At 33.9% G+C, this 23,427-nt stretch overlaps 1 protein-coding gene across 2 annotated transcripts in view; it reads right to left on the reverse strand.

Moving 5' to 3' along the window:
• CDH9 (cadherin 9) overlaps positions 1-23,427 on the reverse strand; it is a 131,868-nt gene that overhangs the window by 18,272 nt on the left and 90,169 nt on the right. For both annotated transcript variants that reach the window (XM_041749463.1, XM_041749464.1), the window contains exons 3-7: positions 16,231-16,525; positions 8,793-8,912; positions 8,018-8,185; positions 5,766-5,953; positions 4,576-4,829 (exon numbers count right to left, since the gene is read on the reverse strand). In XM_041749463.1, coding sequence (XP_041605397.1) covers positions 4,576-4,829; positions 5,766-5,953; positions 8,018-8,185; positions 8,793-8,912; positions 16,231-16,525 — 1,025 coding nt within the window. The remainder of the gene's footprint in view (positions 1-4,575; positions 4,830-5,765; positions 5,954-8,017; positions 8,186-8,792; positions 8,913-16,230; positions 16,526-23,427) is intronic.

A 23,427-nucleotide genomic window follows, 5' to 3' on the forward strand; every position in this document is an offset into this window, starting at 1 on the left:
CGTCCGTTCTTTGAGAAGATCAATCAACTAAAAAAGTCTAGTTACACTGGTCAAGAAGAAAAGACACTAGATACAAATTAACAATATCATCTGTGGCTATCACTACTAGAGTATCTAAAGGACAATATAAATATATTGAACAACTTTTTTCAACTTTTATAAAATTCAAAAACTCTGAAAGATGAAAAAAAAAGAAAAAAAAAAAAGCCAAACAACTCATGCAAGAATTAAGAAAATCTGAAGAGCCTTACAACTATTAAGGAAATAAAATTTGTAGTTATAATTCATATAAAAAAGATTATACAGTCCCTTGCTTTTAAATTCTACCAAACATTTAAGGAAAAATGTCAATTCTATGCAAATTTTTCCAAAAAATTAAAAGAGGATCTTATACTTCTGATTACATTCTATGAGACAGTTTTATCATGATACCAAATGCAAACAGACATTACATGAAAACAAAACTGTAAAATAATGTCCCAATAAAATAGGTGCAAATTTATTTTTCAACTTTTGTAAATTGAATTTTATATAATAATTATAGCATAATGTGACTAGGTGGCATTTATCCCAATAGTGCAGAGCTTGTTCAGTACTTGAAAAATAAATTAAAAAAATCATCACTAAAAAAAAAAAAAAATCATCACTTTACTATATGGCCATTTCAATAGACATAGAAAATACCATTTGGCAAAATCCAAACTCTATTCCTGATAAAAATGCCAAAACAAAAGGAATAGAACAAAATTTTCCCTGCAGATGGCATAAAACTAAACGATGAAAGACTATATGATTTCATCATAATACAAGAAAGAAGTCAAGGATTTCTGCTCTTATTTCTTCTTTTTAACATTGTTTTGGAGGTTCTTGCAGTGCAATAAAGCAATAAAAAGAAATGTAAAAGATGTTTTTTTTTTTTTGTAGACATAAATACCTCAAAACACAGCTGAAAAATATCCCTATAAAAGCAAAGAAGAATACATTATTTAGGGTTAATAGATTCAGTATCATTAAGATGTCCTTAGGGATCCCTGGGTGGCGCAGCGGTTTGGCGCCTGCCTTTGGCCCAGGGCGCGATCCTGGAGACCCGGGATCGAATCCCACATCGGGCTCCCGGTGCATGGAGCCTGCTTCTCCCTCCGCCTGTGTCTCTGCCTCTCTCTCTCTCTCTCTGTGACTATCATAAATAAATAAAAAAATTAAAAAAAAAAGATGTCCTCAATTCTGTTTATATTAATCTACACACAACACAATTCAAGACAAAATTCTAACAGACTCCTTTGTAGCAGTTGACATTTGAAAATACAAAGGACCTAGAATTACCAAGCAAATTTAGGAGAGAAAAAAAGTTAAATGACAAATAATATTTGATTTCAAGATTTTTTATAAAAGTACAGAAAATTGTGATTTTGTGAACATGGATAAATATATAACTGGAATAGAAGGGAGAGTCCAGTGTTGGATCCATATCTACATGGACAATTGAATTTTGACAATGGTATGAAGGCCATTCAGTGACAAGAATAGTATTTGCAACTTGTGACGTTGGAAGATCAGAGTTCCATCTACCAAAAAGCCATTGATCCATACCTCACACAATATAAAAAATAAAATGAATCATAGATGTAAATATAATACTGAAAACAATAAATCTTCTAGAAGTAAACATAGAATAAGAATTTTGGGACCAGGAAGATGTTTTCAATATAAGTCACTAAAAGCTCAATCTACAAATTTAAAAGTTAATAAATTAGATTTCATCAAAATTGAAACCCTTTGCCTTTTGAAAGTCATGTTATGGGAATGTACATACAAGCCATTAAGTAAGAGAAATTATTTGTAAATCACATGTCTGATAAAGGGCTTGTATCTTCTGTGTGATGTGAGTGTGTGTGTGTGTGTGTGTGTGTTGTGTATCTCCAAATTAATAATAAAGAGATAACACAGTAAAATCTAAGCGAATATTGTCTAAACACTTCATCAAAGAACAGGTATGGGTGGCACATTAAGCAGATGAAAAAGTGCTCAATATTGTTGGCCCTAGGGGCAAGAAGGATACTCTTACACACTTATCAGAATGGCTACAGTTTAAAAAAAAAGCTGACTGTGCCAAGTATTGGTGAGGTTGTAGAGAAATTGGATCCATCATAAATGCTGGTAAAAATGTGAAATTGTATAGCCACTTTAAAAAATACGGTAGTTTCTTAAGCATTAAACACATATCTACCTTATAGTCCAGTCATAACTCTTCTAGGTATTTACTCAAGAAAAGTGAAAACATATAAAAGTTTGTGCGTGTGTGTGTATACACACACAAAGTGTATATATAAAAACTATAACAAATTCTGATGCACAAAGTTTGTGTACATACTTATACACAAATGTGTTTAAAGGTATCACAATATCCAAGTATTTGAAACAACTCACAATGTCAACGGATAAGTGAACAAATAAGCAAATCGTGGTATTTCTGTCTGTTGAAATACTTTTCATCGACTGGAGAGGTAAACTATTAATGCAGGTAACAACATGGAAAAATCTCAATATTAAGTAACTCACTGAGTTACTCTTAGTGAAACAAGTTAGACAAAAGAGAACAAACGCTGTATGACTGCATTTGTATGAATTCAAGAAAGCCCAACCTCATCTGATCTGTATTGACAGAAACCTGATCAGTGTTGGCCTGGAGGTTGTGCGACAGGGCAGGGGGGGGGGGGGGGGGGGGGGGGGGGGGGGGGGGTGGTTGGTGGTGGCGGGAGGTGGCGGGTGTTAGGTAGTTGGGGAGGGAGGTATTAAAAAGGTATATGAGCAATCTTTTGGGGTAAGATATATATATGTTCATTATCTTGATTTTGATGTTTTAGTGGGTGTAGGAATATACAAAAGTTTATCATACAAGTTAAGTTGTACAATTTATTGTTGGTTAGTAACCTCAATACATTTGTTATAAAGGAAGAGTAAAAAGGCTGTAATTTTCTAAGCAAACATGTCTATATTTGGAGCTTATGAAATTCCCTATTGTGGGCAATAGGAAAATGAAGGGAAACTAGACTAAATACAAGGGACAAAAGCCATATTTCGCCCTTCGCATAATTTTGTCTCTGAGGAATCTGCCTTGTGTAACTGAAATCAATCAAATTAGCCTACAAATGAGGAATATTATATTAATTATCTCTAATTAGTAAACAGGTCATTAGGAAGGCAGGATATGTTTGCTCAAGAACTGGCTGTGCATTCAGATCAACAATAGTTTGGGTCTTTAGTCTGCTAATTATCTGTACTGTGTCCTTTAAAGTCTTTGCATCTCAATTTATTCTTCTATAATTTTTTTTAAGGTTTTATTTATTTATTCATGGGAGAGAGAGAGAGAGAGAGAGAGGCAGAAGGAGAAAGAAGCAGGCTCCATGCAGGGAGCCCGATGTAGGACTCGATCCCGGGACTCCAGGATCACGCCCTGGGCCCAAGGCAGGCGCTAAACCGCTGAGCCACCCAGGGATCCTCTAGTCTTCTATAAAATTTGGGTGACAACAATTGTACCTGCCTAATAAAGTTGTGGTGAGGCTTAACTGAGCTGATACATATAAATCTCTTTAGACTCTCTGGTTTATAGTAATTGCTCAATAAAAGGTAACAATTATTTTACAGAAGAAAGGATAGGCAAAATGTGACAGTCTCATGTCATGGAGTTAGGGCCACAGTTGGACGTGGCTACCCATCTTTCTCCACCCATCCTACCCATTCACTTGTGTCACAACCATATTTGCATCCCCCTTAAGATCCACATGTAGCCATCACTTAAGGTTCTGGCATATTTGAAAGCTTTGAAAGGGCTAATACAATATTCAAACTTCGGCAAAGTATTACACCAAACCTCCAAATACCACGTTAATTTAAATCGTTGTCATTCTCAAATGCCATTACTAAGTCTCTGCTATTATTAGAATATAACTGACATACGGTGTTTTCCCCCGAATTTTGATAGATGGTGCGCCGAGTGACTATTTTAAAAGGAAAAAGCAGTATTACACTGTACGGTAACAATTTAAAGAAAACGTTGAAAAAATATTGTAAAAATGAATCAAAAGGATTTCAACATTTTCAAATTACCTCTTAATAGTATTTCTAGAACAATTTTTTTCTAACTTATTGGTTTAGATCACTTATTATTTGAACCATGATTTCTCCAAGAAAGACGGTGAGGTAAGATTTCACAGTCGTTAAAGGATTAAGATCGCAGACTCTGAAGCCAGATGGCCTGATTCTCCAACCCAGCTCTGCCACTCACTAATTGGCAAGTTATTTGAACGCTCCGTGCCTTAATCTTATCATCCGCAGACAGGTATAATAATAGGACCTACCTTGTAAAGTGATGAGTCAAATGCAATGACATATTGAGATCTCGTAGAAGGCGGTGCAGCTAAGGGTTTCTGCTATGGAAGTCTTATTACTATACTTGATTATACTTATTACTATACTTGATCATACATAGAACTATGTAAGGTTTTTCACACATGCTTGTAAATAGTGAGAAGACGATCATCTTTCTGCAAATGTAAAGTTTCGTGAACTACTTACTTTATTAAATTGTTCATGGCATCTGGGTCATATGCTGTAACCTGTCCAATGATGCTGCCCTCCTTCACATCTTCATCTACTTCTATCAGGTAAAAAAGTTTACTGAACACAGGAGGCTCATCTACATCTTCCACAGATATTTTGACCACGGCTGTGTCTTTGAAAGGTCCCAGGTGTAAGAATCGTGGGTCAGGGTGAGTGTTACTTGCATCCACTCTTAAAGTGTATAGCATTTTGTTTTCAAAATCTAAATTCTGAAGTTAAATAAGAAAAATTAGTATAATATACCAGACAGGACAATGGAAGACAAGATTAAAATTTAACAACCAACTCTGTTAATGGTACCGTCATCGTGGTTGAAAAACTTTCCCAATTATTCCTTTTAGGTATATCAAATAAATTATAAATTATTCATAGAGGGTAACTGGGTATAATGGTATGCACATTAAAATTGATTCCCACTTAGTAATGAATTTCACATTTTGATGGTCACAGGCAAATGTATTATCTAATGAATATATAGATGATTTATTATTATTAAACTTTAACAAAGTTAAAATCAAAGAAAATATAGAATAAAGTAAAGATTTTGCTAAAACTATGCATATAAGTTGCTTTTCTTAGGCCCAACATTTCTAAAACCGGTAATTTTAAAAAGAATAAAAAAAACATTTTTCATTAATCTGAACACTATGGAAAGCAAGATGTGAATGAAAACAAGAATCAGGAAAGCAGAACATAATCCATATTTAGCTAGATTATAGTATGTAAAGTTTCATAATTTTCTCCCACACTGCATTAAAAAAAAATAAATCCAACGTACAAACATGCAGCATCTTCAGGTTTCATCTACCTGAAGAGACTAATTTAAATGTCTTGAAATAAAGTTATGGCTGCAAGCCTACTTTTTTGGCATGAGAAGATATAAAACAAGTACTTTTGAGGCTATCGAATCCTAGTTTGTCTGCTCTAAGCACAAGCAGGTAAGGATTTGTATCACTTTTTGCAAGTGTCAGTGGTGAAGATGGTTAACTTATTTGAGATGAAACCGCAACTGTACCCACTTCTGTGAAGGCTGGACAGTGTGTAAAGGATGGGGAATGATAACCCCTTGGCTTTTCTTCCCTCAACTGAAAAGCAAAAATAAACTAGAGGTGCTCAATGAAGAAATGAAGACAGCGTAAAGAAACCTGTTTGACAGTTATAATCCCTTCCTGTGTATTCTTGTCAGTGATGACATCAAACATGTCTGCTCCATCTCCTTCAGCAATGCTGTATTCCATCTCAGCATTTTCCCCCACATCGGGGTCATTGGCTTTTATCCTTCCAAGATGGGTTCCAAGAGGTACAGACTCGGGAGAATGAAATTGATACGTACCTGAAAATTAAATCAGAGCTGTTTAGACAATTCATCTTTAGATAACAATCTTTCGCTTCCTCTGCCTTTGTTACTTCAATAAATCAATTTTAAACTGGGAGAGTTTTTCATCATATTTGATTCTAATTGGAAGCTGTCAAAAATTATAGATTTATTAAGTTGGAAAAATAATTTATAAAGGCAGAACACTCTCATTTTGGAATTATAAATTCCAGGAAGATTAAGCGAATGTTCCAAAGTTATTTAGATAATAGATGGTAGACATGATATTAGAATCTAGAACTTTTACTCAGGAGGGCAAGAAAGGTGATGATTTACTGCGTGTCTGGAGCTTTCAATAATGTCATTATACATTTTTACCTATTTTAAATTATTTCAAAGATATGGATTTATTCTTATATCCTAAGTCAGAAAAATAAATCCATACACAGGAACTTTCTCTTCCTTCCCTTCTTTCTTTTTCTTCTTTCTTTCTTTTCTTTCTTCCCTTCTTGCTTGTTAATTAACGCCTGTAAGTGGAATATGAATGTTTCTATTTCCTACAGTTCCAGCCAGTCATTATATTGCATTGTGCTCCCCTTGAAAAGATTTCAGTTTGTGACTCTTTATTCAAGAGACAATAGGAAAAAGTTACAACAAGTTAATGAAAGTTAGGAGTGTTTTTAAGCATTTAATATGTGCTGAACTCTGTTTAAGACCAAAGGCCCTCAATATTATTAATTAATTTAATTCTAACATTAGTCTTCATAAGACTAAGGTAGGTACATGATCTTCAGGGACAGGGCTCAAGGAAATCATCCTATAAAATTGAGAAATGCAGGGTGCATAAGTCTTTCTGACTTCAAAGTCTATATTCTTTCCAATTTGCTTGGTGATTATGAAGGACTTCTAAATCCAGCTGCCTGGATTGGGATTCTCATCACTGTGCAAGTTAAATTCTCTAATCCTTGATTTCTACATTATAAGAATAAGGTGATAATGACAGGAATTAACTCATAGTTTTGTTTTGTTTTTAATGAGAATTACATGAAACTATGTCTTTAATATGTTTACTCCGTGACTAGTTCTTTAAACATTTTTATTACTGTTATAATAGTTAAAAACTTTTTTGCTAAGACTATAATAGATCATGGAATTAAAGAGTGGCAAATCATTTGAAAATTCAAGTCATACTCTTTCAGTTTATATTTAAGGAAACTGAATGCAAAGTTTAGATTTATGCTAATTAGGCTTGTTATTCATATTCTCAGCAAACTTTTTAAAAACATTTATCAGATGCATCTGTCAACCACCCAAAATTGAATCATCAAATATTTTAAATTTGACTAGTTTGGCAAATGCTCTAATGTATTGGATTCAATATCATAAATTTAATTTTGAGACCTCTTAATTGAACATTTCAAAATAGGGCCCTTTATATATTTATTCACTGCAAAAAGGAAACATTTGCAGCAAAGGATTGGAATCCGTTTTTGTAGTGACTCATGGCATGCAAAACATCCATCGTTTACATGCATGCCTGAGATGGGGATGACTACAAGGTTAGTGAGTGATTTAATCTTTACAAGGAGGTAACAGATACTAGCAAACTTTAACACATCTCAGATGCCATCAGAACTAAGATATACTACAACTCTACAGGCCATTAGGAAAAACAAATGCTATCAGTGAAACCCAACTTGCACGGATTTTGATACAGTATCTGATTTCAGAGACTTCAAAACATCGAGTGTATGTTTTAGAACCAGTTAAATAAGAGAGTCTTATTCTTAGATACAGACCAGATAACTAAGGTCAGACAAGTGACAGACATGGATTTGAAACCAGGCAGTCAGAATTGAGAGTCCACACCGTGAACCATGAAAGAGAGAAGAAAAAGAGTGAGATGATCATAGCAAATATCGGGAAATCAATTTGTGGAAATTGTGATGTTTGTCGGGGCGACAGGCTGTGGATTTGCCTTTATTCATAAACTAAGAGTGAAAATATTAGTACAAATATTAGCCTCTGTTTGTCATGTGTTGGAGAAGGCTTTGGACATGATGTAAATAAAACCTTCCTTACTCTGGGGAAATCGAGGAGGATTGTTGTTGACATCCGTCAGAGTGATGTTTACTGTGGTGGTTCCAGAAAGGCCTCCCATCTGGCCGCCCATGTCTTTGGCTTGTATAACCACTTGGTACTGCTCTCTATTTTCTCTGCTCATGTCTGGTAGTGCAGTTTTTATTATGCCTTTTAGAAAAAGTAGACAAATATTTTACAATTTAATCACTGAGTTTTAAGATTAACCTATGCAAGATCTATTTTACAGAAGTTCATCATAACAAACAGATAAAAAGTTGGTGAACCTAAACATCTAGTGTTTAGTTTAATGATCCATAAACATTAAATTGTAATGGACAGAACAGAAAGAATTTTTCCACTGGCTATTGTACAGGGAACGAGTTTTGCTAATCAATTTAATTATCTTCTTGATTAAAAAAAAAAAAACATTAACTTCATTCAAAAATCTTCAGATTAACAAGCTTACTTGATTTCGATGATTGCCACATTCTTTAGGTTTTGAGTATTTCCTATGACACGTGAAGTGCTAAATCTCTGAAATTTTGTATTCGGTGTCATAAATTTAGACTCATTAAATAATAGTCCCAAAAGCTGACAATAGTTCAAATAATCTATTTAAATACTATGCAATTTGCTTTTATTTCCATGGAATAACTATAGAGGACAAGTGGAACCTTGATACTGAATAGCTGTTAAAATATAGAAAAATCTATATTTGTGCATTCAGATGTATTACATCTTGAGAAAGAGAGCAGCAAGTCTTAAATGTTATTACCTGATTCTGGATCCACTGAAAAATAGGGTTGTCCTTGCAATATGCTGTAGACCACTTTGGCACTGTTCCCGTAGTTGGCGTCATCTGCATCTGTCGCAGTCACTTGTATAACAGATGTACCTACACGAATCCCCACCCAAACACAGATGCTTAAATACTTCTAACTTTGAAAACTTTCTGAAAAATTACTGCTGTTCATGTGGTGTGTCAGACGACGGTATATGTTTAAAGAAATTTGTTTAAATGACACTGCTTCAAAAAAAATGGACACCCCTTTTCTTTTTTATTCCTTTTTGAAATTTAAACATACTTCAATTTTACGGTTTGAGCTATCTGAAAAAAAAGTGAGCAACTTGTTTTATCACAAAAATTAACATACCGAGACAAATACACTGCCCTTTTGGTTGATCAAAAATATTGTAAAGAACAATTTTTCTCTGGATACAGTGCACATGCAATTTTCAATTAATGTGTTTATTGCTAACTGGGGATGTGTATCCAAAGATAAAACCAGTGTTGGTAACTCCTGGGCTGCTTTTTTTTTTACTCTGGTAAATTAGCTGTACATTGTAAATAGAATTAAAAAAAACACGTGGACCCTGTTTTTATAAAAAACAAAAAGATATAAAATTGACCTGTAATGTTGTATCTGGGTGAGATATAAATGATTATTAAGCATCAATGTCTCCCTTTAAATCGTAGTTAACAAAATCACATATCATTATTGCTATGCCTCCTATTATTTGCTGCATATAATTAACCAGTAGATATTTCTCCACAAAGTTGAGAAAGTATATAGTTCTGTCACACGCAATACTGTAATTATACACGACTCTCGGTTTAATTTTATTTTATAAGACTTGAACCAGTTTCTTTTTATCTTATCACAAATTATGATCTTTAAAAGATAAATAGATTTTAAAGTTGCAAATTTCAGGAGCTTAACATCATGCAATATCTTAGTGGGCTTTTCTGATATTTCACTAATCACTCTAAAGATTCAAAGCATGGTTGTAAAACTACTATTAACTAACACCTACTATGGATCCCTTGGGCAACATGAGTTGGTATGACGTTTTCTAGTACACTACATATGATTTTCCAAAATTTACTTCTGCTTCTTACATAAAGTTTAAAATTACTTAGGACAGCACAAGGTCCATCTGGGCCCTGTCACCTACTTTAACACCCCAAGTAGGTTACACCCTCAGAACTTGTCTCATTGACTTGTAGTGAAAGTTCCTCAAAATTTGCATGTATATGCTTATGCAAATTCTAAAAATTAATTAATTGTACACTCCAATTAAATTAACAGCTCATTTCCTATCAATGTATCTGAATACTAAAGCATGTATTTAGCAACATGCTTCTTTGTTTTTTCAAAATTAAATAAGAGAAGTTGAGCTCTCCCTCTGCCTCCTTAGCGGCAACAGAATGGGTAGTCCTATGAGAGGACACCCTGTGACTCACTAGGAGGATCCCAGGTTTTCTCCTTTGTCATTTGAAAACACCCACTCACTTCCCAGCCAGACCAATGCAGAGAAAATAAAGTGCTCCCCACCTTCCCACAACAATGTTTAGAAGTTCAACTAAAATGGTTTTCTGATTTATACTGAATTTTTTATGCAAACCTATGTGAACATATATTAGTTAGAATAAGAATTATTTTCATACTTGAGGGTTATTTGAAATATGAATTATTCAGTGTAATCAATATGCTAAATGCAAGTAGTTAATTCATCAATTCCATGACATGTATTTTGCTATGTTTTCATTTTTCTTTTACTGTGGGTGTCATTTCATAGTGAAAAGAGGTAAAAATACTCTTCTTTACCTTTTGACATTTTTAATAATATATTTTGTCGTTAAATTTGTTTTCTGTTGTTTGCTTTTTATTGTGGGTATGTGATCTTTGAACATATTCAAAAAACTTGACTCAAAAAAGACAAATAGTTTAAAGAATAAAAAATCAATCTTGTAATGTGACTAAAATGTTATAAGCACTCATATAAAAAGTACTATCCCTTTTCTTAGAATTGTGGTAATGATTAGGAATGCTTTTTAACACTGATGAACACTGACAGCATATTATTATGACATTTATAAGAGTAGAATGAAAACTAGTGTGTTGAACTTAAGGGAATGGATAGTTGTATTTTTTTTCATAAATGTAATGATTTATTGCAGTTAATTTTATTTAGTAATAAAATTAGAAAGTAGTTTCTGGGCAGCCTGGGTGGCTCAGTGGTTTAGCGCTGCCTTCAGCCCAGGGCCTGATCCTGGGGACCCGGGATCGAGTCTCACGTCAGGCTCCCTGCATGGGGCCTGCTTCTCCCTCTAGCTGTGTCTCTGCCTTTCTCTCTCTCTGTGTCTCTCATGAATAAATAAATCAAATCCTTTTAAAAAATTAGAAAGTAGTTTCTATGTTTATTGTACTGATTTTATAATTATGTGTTCGTAAAGATGGATTAAGAGATTTTGATTTTTATATCCCTGAAATAATTTATAATTTTCATTTGTTCTCACATACTTTGAAATAAACATTTTACTTCTGTATTAAACAAAACAAAGATTAAAAAATTAAATTTAGTGAAGTCTGAATGATAAATTTATCATATTTATTATTTGTAGACTTTGTCCTGAGTGATGTAAACTCTCCAAAGACGGGGGCTAAGTCTGGTTTTATTCAACATTTTATCTTTGAAGCCCAGCAGAGTTCTAGCAGAAAGTCATAATGGGAATGAACATTTACAGAATGCTTAAGATAGGCTTGGCAAATAGCCCTTAATTTATATGATTATTCTTGTGATAAGCATAAGATGAAGGCCTTGAGACATGGAGAGGTTGGTCATGGCCACACATCTAGTAGGTGAGAGAGATGGAATTCAGCCGAGCCCGTCTGAGGAAAGAAGCACCATTCTCAACACTTCAACACATGGCTCGTCGGGGCATCATGGCTTTTATGAAACACATTACTGAATCCACAGGCAGTGAACCAAGAAATGGCTTGGAATGAGTCATAAAGGATTCCTTGGGTGAGTTAAATGTGTGATCTGTGAAAACTACAGGAGAATTTCTTCTTGAGGAGATAGATGGCATGAGAGGGGAACTGGATAAGTTTTTGAGAGACCAGTTGGGGGAAATACCCAGTCCAGGAGAAAATATGCATCAAACCCTGCAAATACACAGTGGGATTTTGCCTGGATGAAGATGAATGCGTGCAAATATATATAGGTGACAGATAATCTTTAATCAAAGTATAAAGATCACAAAAAATGCAAAAAAAATAAATAAAAATTGGGATCTGCCATAAAATCACTGCATTCCATTTTCCTTCATTATATATCCTTATACATTATCCAGATTATGTGTTCTGATGAAAAGATGCTAATGCACTTCAGATTTCAACAATTGGAGTCATTTGATTTTAACTTTTGAAAGGGAGAGAAGCATGTGATTCTGAGAAACACTGTGGAGTATGGAATATGGTTTTGACAGAAAGAATCAGAGGCAGGGGTCTAAAGCAAGGAAAGGAGTTGGTGAGAGAGAAAAAGAAGAGACAATTAGGGCAAAAATAAACTGAAAAAGGTGACAATATGGAGGAAAGCACTGGAGGATATTATTGAGGAGAAAGGTAAGATAATAATAAAGAAATTTCATTTTATTTTATGACTCTATTTACCTCCAAAGTTAATAATAGTAGTTCTTTCTTTTTCTTTTTCTTTTTTTTTTTTTTTAGCTCTGGTTTAAGTAAAAATCACTAATATAATGGAACTAATATTAGAATTAAATAATTGCTTCATTTATAAAAGCAGTCTATTATTATTTTTTATTATTATTTATTTTTTGTCTATGTATGGGCTTTAACTCTTAGTATAGAGATTACACACAGCCTGAAAAAGTTCCTAAGTATCATCCTTTAGTTTTTCTCTGCAATTGATTACTTGTATAGGTAAAAATAGTGACAATCACATCTACAAAATTATTCTGAGTTAATATTAATTTTCCCTTAATTACAACAAAAGACAATATAATTTCAAAATATGAAAAGCATTAACTTTTAATTTATATATTAATAGATCTAAAATCTTAGGGTAAATTGCAGTCCCTCCCCTTCCTCTTATTTGGATTTAATTTTGTTGAGAAGGGCATTTGAATTAAAGAATAAAATAAGAAAAATGCTACTTTTGAAAAGTTACTAAGAATGTAATAAAATTAGAAGTTTTTCAAATTATGTTTTGCATAATAAGCATAACTATCTTACAGTGGGGGAAATACTAAGGCATTAAAATTATACAGCTTTCTCTGCTTTTATTTTTTTTTCTTTTTGCAATAGTATAGTAACAAATTGTGTGTTTGGGGCTCACTCTTTGGGGCTTTTTTACTTATTTATTAGAAGAGGTATAATGTGGTGTCTTCTGTGTGTGTGTGTGTGTGTATAATATGTACATTTATATTTAAAAATAGTCACACATATATTAAAGTCTATCTGTGGGTCAAATATGAAGAAATTAATGCAGTGATATCAAGCTTAGTATTAATAATAATCATTCATAAATAAGATATTTACCTGTAGTGTAATTTTTTTAAAGATTTTATTTATTTATTTATTTGAGAAAGAGAGAGAGAGAAAAAAAAAATCATGAGCAGACTCCGAGCTGAATGCAGAGCCAGTCACAGGGCTCCATCCCAGGACCCTGAGGTTCTCACCTGGGCCACAACCAAGAGTCAACACTTAACAAACTAGGCTCCCCAGGTGCCCCAAGATGTAACTATAGTTTTAAAATCTTCTTATATTAATATGAAAGCTACAACCAGAGCAATATAGCTACCTGCTATATGGTTGTTGTTGTGGTTTGTTTGTTTGTTTGTTTTCAGTTTTGTTGGAATTGTAGGCACAGAGGCAATGCAATTGACAATGATTTGAATTTTTAATTAAGTTCTGGTATAATCAGAAATTGTACTGCCCACAATTTAAAATATATATAAATGAAATATAGATTGTCTTACAGGGAAGGGCTTTTTTGACAACATAATCTGCAAGCCTTCTTCCACGTATAAACTTATATATTCTGTTTTTTATTATGGGTATTAAACAAGTGAAGTATTTTTTTAATAAAATATTCAAGTGCTTATTCTAGACCTGCTCTTATTATATACTTGATAAATATTAATAAAACAGTGATATAGAATATATTTGAATTAGGTAGATGGGGGTGCCTGAGTGGCTCAGTCGGTTGAGCATCTGCCTTTGGCTCAGGTCATGATCCCAGGGTCCTGGTATTGAGTCCCACATCAGGCTCCCTGCTCAACAGAAGAGTCTGCTTCTCTCTCTCCTTCTGCCCCTGCTCACGTGCTCTCCCTCTCACTCACTCAATCTCTCAAAAAGAAAAAAAAAAAAAGGAATTAGGTAGACAATAGGAATACACAGAGTAGAGAGATAATATTCCATTAAACAGCACAAAATAATATGGGGAAAATATAGGTTAGTTGAGTTTCAATATCAGTAGTCTCTGATAGATAAATATTCTGGGTTTTAAAATGAGGTAATTTGAAAAATGTTAGAGTTATTCAAATATAAATCAGTTATTATCAAAAAAGTGTCATATTCAAATATATGTTGTCCAAATTACACACTTTATTCCTGTAAATCAAACTATTTCCAGAAGGATAAATGAATTTTTTTTTTTTTTTACTATTAAGTGTCAAAATATCTGGAAAAATAGGGGCACCTGAGTGGCTTAGTCAGTTAAGCATCTGACTCTTGGTTTTGGCTCAGGTCATGATCTCAGAGTTGTGAGATCAAGCCCAACCCCAGTGCAGGGTCTGCTTAGGGTTCTTTCCATCATCTTCTCCTTCCCCCTTCTCCCTCTCCCCCTGCTCACACTCTCTCTCCTCCTCTCTCTCCAATAAATAAGTAAATAATTTATTTTTTAATCTGGCAAAATAACATACATGCAGGATAAACAGTAATATTTTATAAAGGTTAAAGTGTGTTACCCAAAAAACCAAACTACTTTTTTTTTTTCAAAACTACTTTAGAATACTCATCAATAGGAAGTTGAAATGGAGAGCATCATTTTAGATGTATCTTTATCTCAATAATACGCCCATAAGGAGATCATGATATTTATCTACATTAGCCCACTAGTCATTGTATATGGACCAATCAAGTACTTTCCACGAGACTACACTGGGCTAGCAGATATTTTAAAATCTTAAAGAAAACACAACCATTCATATTTCATCCTAGGTTTTCTGATTTCATAGCACTCCTGTCTAATTTGATAACCTCCTTTCATATCATTGGAATGGATACCTGAAAAGGCAGTAGAACTGCACTTTTCTCAGAGGGACGAGATTTCAATTGAGGTGAGAAGAAATAACTTCTTTACAAACCTTGGTTCTTCTGGCTAGATGACACACATAGTTAAGAAACATTTTATATCATTCAGTCGGTAAAGATGGATAAAAGTTTGTTTTTCCTTGGAAAGAAATTGTTTTAGACTGAAGCACGTATTGATTGTAAGAATTTCAAAGTTAATCACCAAAAAGTGACTTTGAAATAATACTCAACTAAATTAGTATGAAACTTTGAAAATTGGTTGTATATTTTAGATATTACAGTAAGTTTATATCACTTCTTTTTAAATATGTTTTATTTAATAATAGCTCTTATCTCATTAACAAATCTTAACTTACACATACAGATAAAAAATTGCATTATAACAGATGGTATTTAAAATTGTGAGCAGCCTTAAAAATGAAACAATTATTTTCTGTTTGCATAATAAACTATTATTCGGGAGTGAAACACAGCTAAGTAACATTAAAAGACTTGGACTATTGTTATTATGGTACCAGGTTATTTGATCTTAATTCAGTTGCTTAATCTTTCAGAATCCTGGGTTTCTAATTAACAGAATGAGGATTTAAAGTTCTATTTCCCATGCCTTCCACGTAAGTTGTTTCAGTGATCAAATGAGATGATCAAAAGAAATTTGTCAAATGCAAGCATTAGTTGTTATGCAAAATAATGCAAGCAAAACTGTCCAAAACTGTGCAAAACTGCTGACACTCTCTGATATGTCTTTTCTGTTTCAGGCGAAAATACATTCAGCTTGACTGCCATTTGAATAGCAGTTGAGTAGAGGTGAAGATGTTGATTGAAATGCAATGGAATAACTGTTCTCAGTAATCATATTTTTAGATCACATATATAGATATCATTTTAAGTATAAGTGACAACATAGTAGGATTCATTAAAATATATCAAATTGAAAATAATTAGAAGTGAGATAGTTAAGACTAAATAGTAGTTTTCAGTTATAGTTCTTATCTTGAAAGGGGTCACATATGGTAACTGTATGCCCGTAATCATTATCTTAGCAAGCAAACAAATAAAAATGTTAGTTTACATGGATTAGCATATACCTACCGACTCCAGACATTTCAGGAACACTGGCAGTGTATAAGTCTTTTGTGAATTTTGGTTCATTGTCATTGATATCATGGATTTTAATAATAAATTCAGATTCAGGTTCCACCTGCCGCCCGGTCTTTCTGTCTATAGCCTTGGCACGAAGAATGTATAGGGATTTTTCTTCTCTGTCTAATTTCTTTGCAGCATGAATATCTCCTGTATTTTCATCTATAACGAAGAGACTGCCAGCCCCATCTCCTGTTAATATGTATTTTAAATTTCCATCTCCTTTATCTTGGTCAGTGTGAAGCTTCAGAAAGGCAAAAAAGAGAAGTTCTATAAATACATGCATTGCTATTACAGAAAAAAAAATAATTTTGGCACATATCAATTCGTCTCCACATAACATCACGGAAACAATGGTTACAACAGCTATCTTAATTTTCACTGTAAGAATACTAAACATTTCAGCTTTAAAATTCTCAAAAACTTTAAATAATTATATTTACACAAAAGGGACTAAATTTAGGGACTAAATTTAAAGTGAGATAAAAATGAATATTTTTTTGAAACACAGTTTTGAATGATTCAAAGATTTAAACCTCTAGCACATTAACAAATTTAAAAAAAAAGATCAATAAACTTAATTTGGGTGTAAAATATTGATATACTCCTGATTACATTTTAATATCATTCAACTCAAAAAGATGATATAAGACATTTTGAACTTTTGATAAGTTTATGATATATTCCATAATTATAAACTGATTTTACCTCCCTTCAGTATGATATTGTTTGTAGATTCAGAGGCTGTCTTCAGAGAGACCAAACAGAGACAGAGAATTTTAATTTTAATTTTAACTTCAAAAATTCTTCTCTATATGACTTTGGGAAAGTACACTCTCAACCATGATGTTCTCTCTCTCTCTCTCTCTCTCTCTCTCTCTTTTTTTTTTTTTTTGAGATTGACATATTTTATGGGCTTATATAAAATCCAAGAGATATAAAAAAACAAGGCTTTTCTTTCCATTGGCCATATAAATATTTTTTCATAAGTTACCTTTCTTCTTATGATATATAACCATCTTAAAAATAGACTTCTTAATGTATGAGGCTGTCCACGGAATACTTAAAACAGACAAATAGATCATCTATTCATAAAAATGTAACAGTTGGAAAACAACTTAACATTTTTTCAATCCAACAGTATTCTGAAACTTAAGCCTTAACTAACCTATCCCTGCCATGTTGTCTTCCATCATATATCCCCATTACATCCTGGCTCCACCTATTTTTTTTGGTGTACCCTTCCAGCTTTGAATTATTTGACTATTTAAATAATGTTTCTATTTTTTATGTTAGCCAAAATAACAAAGTTGTGATTCATATTTTATTCCTCTTTACTTTTAATCCCAAGGCTAAAATAATCATATACATTCTTTTCTTCTCTGAAATCTCTTCACTCATCCATATGTCTCCATCTCTATGGCTATCACCCTGGTTTTGTCCTCCATCAGAACTTATCTGGACCACTGTAGTAATTTCCTAATTGACCTCTGTCTCCGCTATCGCTCTACTCCAATTTTCCATTCTATAGAAAGTGATTTCTCTATATCAAAAGTATGGTCATGTTATTTCTTAGCTTAAAGATCTTCAGCAAGGTACGGTGCAACAGAAACATGAATATAAAGTCTTACAATTGTGTTAGTCTCATGCAAATTTGTGTTACATTGGGCAAATTATGTGTGTGTTTAATCTAAAGCTATTCTATTAAACGGAAATAGTATTCTTTTAAAAAGAATCTTTATTTTTATTATTGTTCTAATTGTTTGGACTCTGTCACTTTACTTATGCATTTTCTGTAATCTCGTCCTTGTCTCCAGATACATCTCTGTCACCTTTACCCACTTTATTATCATTCTGTACAGACCGATAGTATTGTTTTGCCTTGTTCTATTTTCTTCATTTCCAGAGGGCCTGTTCTAATTTCATATTTCATGTTTGTGTATTTTTCTCTTACCCATTAACACCCTTCCCTTCTCTGCATTGTATCCTAACTAAATATTTATCATAACTCATTTAAAATAAGGATGATTTCTCTGAGTCTCTAGATTAGAATAGATATGCCAGTTATGTAATTATAAAGCACATTTCAGTGCCCTATCATGATATTCATCACATTTGGTGAAATTGTTTACTGTGCTCACTAAGATGTCAATCTAAAAGAGAAAGATTTATTTTTATTTTAAATTGCTAGGATTTCATTGAAGATGACATAAAAATAGAAAGACATTCCATGATCATGGATTGGAAGAACAAATACAGTTAACATGACTATACTACCCAAAGCAATCTACACATCTAATGTTATCCTTATCAAAATACCAACAACATTTTTCACAGACCTTAAGCAAACAATTCTAAACTCTGTATGGAACCACAGAAGACCCCAAATAGCTGAAGCACCCTGGAAAAGAAAAGCAGAGCTGGAGGCATCACAATTCCAGACTTCAAGCTTTATTACAAAGCTGTAGTAGTCAAAATGGTATGGTACTGGCACAAAAATAGACACATAGATCAATGGAAGAGAAAAGAAAAACCAGAAATGAACCCACAATTACATAATCCAATTAATCTTCAACTAAGTGGTAAAAGATATTCAATGGGAAAGAGTCTCCAAAAAATGGTGTTGAGATAATTGGACAACAATATGCAAAAGAATGACACTGGCCCACTTTCTTGGACAAAACTAAATTCGAAATGGGTGAAAACTCTAAAACCATAAAAATCCTAGAGGAGGTCACCTTCAGTAACTTCTATGACACTGGCCAAAGGAACTTATTTGCTAAATAGATCTCCTGAGGCAAGGGAAACAAAAGTAAAAGTAAACTGTTGGGACTTCATCAAACTAAAAACCTTCTGCACAGTGAAGGAAACAATAAAACTAAAAGGCAACCTTTGGAATGGGAGAAAAGATATTTGCAAATGCCATATATGATAAAGGGTTGATATCAAAAATACATAAAGAACTTATAAAACTCAACACCCCAAAACCAAATAATCCAATTTGAAAATAGGCAGAAGACATGAATAGACATTTTCCAAAAGATGACATCCAGATGGCTAATAGACACATGAAAAGATGCTTAACATCACTCATCATCAGGGAAATACAAAGTTACAGTGAAATATCACCTCACACCTGTCAGAATGGATAAAATCAACAACAGGAAACAACAGATGTTGGGGAGGACGTGAAGAAAGGGGAAAACCCTCGCACTGTTGATGACAATGTAAAGTGGCACAGCCACTGTGGAAAACAGTATGGAGGTTCCTCAAAAAGTTAAAAATAAAACTAACTATGATCTGCCAATTCCACTACTAGGTATTTATCCAAAGGATACAAAAATACTGATTTGAAGGGGCACATGCACCCTGATGTTTAGAGCAGCGTCATCACCAATAACAAAATTATGGGAGGAACCTAAAGTCCATTGACTGCTGAATGATACAGATGATGTGGTGTGTACATGTGCGCACGTGTGTGTGTGATGGAATATTATTCAGCCACAAAAAAAGAATGAAATCTTGTCATTTGCAACAATGTGGAATGGAGCTAAGGAGTATTTATGCTAAGCAGTATAAGTCAGCCTGACTCATATGTGGAATTTAAGGAATAAAACAAAAGAATACAGTGGGGCGGGGGGGGGGAGGGGAGCCAAGAAACAGACTCTTTAACTATAAAGAACTAACTGATGGTCACCAGAGGGGAGGATGATGGGGGTATGGGTAAAATAGGTGGTGAGTATTAAGGAGGGTGTTTGTTGTGATAAGCATCTGGTGCTGTATGTAAATGTTGAATTGATAAGTTCTAAACCTGAAACTAATTTTACACTGTGTGTCAACTAACTAGAATTTAAATAAAAACTTGGGGAAAAAAAAGTTAATAGAAATTTTACATACATACACATAACAAAAATTATTTTTAATTTTCTCTATATCCTTCCTCATCAGTTTTCCATGTATTTAGCATAATTATAATATGCTTTAAAAAGCCAGTTATTTTATTAGCAAAATGAATGCATTTGGGAATAGCAGAAGAACTCTAATTCAGGGCAAACTAACTGTGGCAAGCAATAGGCACATTTGAGGAGACAAAGGGAAAGTTAGCTTTTATTAAGTTTAAGGGGGAAAATGGAGGAAATTTGTTTTAAACAAAAGTTCATTGAGGAAGAACAAGACTTTGAGATGTGGCAGTTTCTCATTGGCTGCAAGTGGCGAAGAGTGTGTTGTTGCTGGAGCCGGAAGAGATCTTCCTTCTCCCTGCAGGTTATATAGGCACAACCAGTGGTATGTGTGGGAGGTATGTTTTTATATTTTACTGAGATACAAATTCCTATGGAAACCATTCACTTTTCAAACTTTCTCTCCTTATTTAAAGTATTTTGAAGTCTAGAAGAATATTTAGCCAACACGGTAACCATAATCACTACACTTTTCTCTGAATGATTTTTATATTTGATTTTAAAAATTTCAAGGAAAATTCAGTATTAAAATTTTGCCACTGGGATTGAATATGATGTCCAGAGAGAAATTAAAATAGTTACAGATTTTCAGAATAAATACATTATGTGAATATATTGGATTTTACAAGATTTTCAGAATAAGCTTATTGTCTGAAAATACTGAATTTTAATTGAAAAATAACATTTGCAACAAAATATTATTTTAGTCATTCATATATTGAAATCATAATTTAGATTTATATATTTGTCCTACCTATTCTAATTCCTGCCATGATATTTTATATACACGCTTTATTCTGGTCATTTAAAATGCCATATTAAAAGAATTATCTTACATAAAAATACATATTTTAAAGCAGTGTCTTTAAATCCACAATTTCATTTGAAGAATAAAAACTCACAATACCTATTTTCTGGTGCAAGCTAAGGGAAAAAAATACTATCTTAAAATACTGTATTTTTTTTATCATATATACTATTAATTTTAAATTGTACACTTAGAGTTGATAGAAATCAATAGTAAAACCTATTATACCATAATCTAAATATAAATAACAAACATGAATCCAAAACTCAACAATTTCGTAGGATCGATGAAAACAAAATAAAGTAGAAATCTTATGAATATTGTTCATCTGTTATAGAACAAAGGCCACATAAAATTCCTGAAGAAATATGAGAACCCAAATATAGTTATTTTCTTTAGATCTCAATGTACCAAGTAGTCTTTTCTCCCTGGAAGTAGCTTACTTGCCTCTCTTCTAAATTTGAATAAAACCCTGATAGCACAATAAAACCTAGATAGTGTTTTGAAATGCTATTATTTTTCAACAGATCATTTTTGTATGGTATCAACTGTATCATAGTTTTGCCAGCTACAGTTATTTATTTTTTTAATTTATTCATGAGAGACATGATGAGGAACCCCTTCCCAGGACCCTGGGATCACAACCTGAGCCAAAAGCAGACGCTCAACCACTGAGCCACCCGGTGGGGCCCCTGTTTATTTGTTTCTAAGAAATTTGAAAAAAGTAAATATGTATATGCAAAATAAGCTAAAACATTTAAATTATGTCTGTGATGTTTTAAGACACATACCCATACTGAAAGGGTACAGAGGATAAGCCTTTCACCACTACTAGGAGAAATAAATTCGTGTGGGAGCTCAGTGTCATTTAAGAGCTTTGGGATTACTCCTCTCTGTAGGCTACAGCTTACCATGGAAACTGCAATCACTGAATTGGGGAACCTAAATGCAGTGGGAGTAATTGGATCCCAGAGTGGCTGGGGCCAAGTAGAAGCACTCAACTGCCCAAAGGAAGGTAGCAGGATTACCATAAAGGACAGCAGAGTCAAAGCAGTGGTCAGGATAGTCTGACTCACTCAGACCTAGGACGTTGGCTAGTTGATCATGGTGTTCCTTGAAGGGCAATACATAAGCAGTCTACTAAATTCTCATTTGATCTGTAAAAGCAGAAAAGTTTAAGGTCAAGAAAACAAAAGACTAACTTGAGCCATAAATACAGAGAGGCAGGACTCCCCAGTTCATTCCCAGACTTGAGACAGTTTACTGACCCAGATCCTTTGAATGAAGGTAATGTTGAAGCCCCCCCTTGAGAACATTCCCTGTACATGCCCAAATAGTCATACTGTTAGTCTTTTTCCCAATCTTCCCCAAATGGACCTATGCCTTTGGCCAAGGTAATTGTGCACGGCAAGGGGAGGAGGTAGGAAATAATCAGACATTCGAGGATTACTGGACACTAGCTCTGAATTCTCATTGATTCCAGGAGACCAAAAACCTCAGTGTGATTTGCCAACCAGGGTAGAGGTATGTGGAGGTCAGGTGATTGACTGGAATTTTACCTGAGGGGTAAAATTCTCAGGGGGCCCAGTGGGATCCTAAACCCATCCTGTTGTAAAAGATAAATTTTACATCTGTCCCATCCTACAATCAAAAAAGAGGCACAATATGTAGTGGTCCTCTTTGGATTCTTGAGGTAGCATATTTTTCGTTTGGATATGTTATTTCTATCCATTTACGGAAACACCTGAAAAGCTGCTAGTTTGGAGTGAGACCCAGGACTTGAGAAGCCTTTACAATATGTCTGGCCTGCGGTAGGCGCTGTTCCACCACTTGGGCCATAAAATTTAGCAGATGCAATGGTGCTTGAAGTGTCAGTGGCAGATGGAGATGATGGTCTGAGCCTTTGACAGGTTCTTATAGGTGATCAGCAGTGCAGAGCCTAGGATTCCGGGATGGAGACCTGCTATCCTCTGAGGATACAATCTCCTTTTGAGAAAGAGCTCTTAGTCTGCTACTGGGCCTTAGAAACTGGATATTTAACCATGGGCCACCAACTTACCATGAAGCCTGTGCTACCAGTCACGAACTGCATGTTAACTGATCCAACAAGCCATAAAGTTGAGTATGTACACCAGCACTCCATCATCAAGTGGCAGTAATACAGATGCCATCAGGTCTGCACATGTCCTGAAAGCGTAAGTTAAGTTACAGGAAAAAGTGGCCCAAATGCCCTTGGTCACCACTCATGTTACACTGCCTTCTGTTTCCCAGCCTGTACTTATGGCCTCATGAGGAGTTCCTTCAATCGGTTGACACAAAAGGAAAAGTCTGAGCCTAGTTTAGAGATAATTCTGCATGATGCTCAGGCCTCAATGAAAA

The sequence above is a fragment of the Vulpes lagopus genome, chromosome 3 (genome assembly GCF_018345385.1).
Source record: "Vulpes lagopus strain Blue_001 chromosome 3, ASM1834538v1, whole genome shotgun sequence".
Lineage (NCBI taxonomy): Eukaryota > Metazoa > Chordata > Mammalia > Carnivora > Canidae > Vulpes > Vulpes lagopus.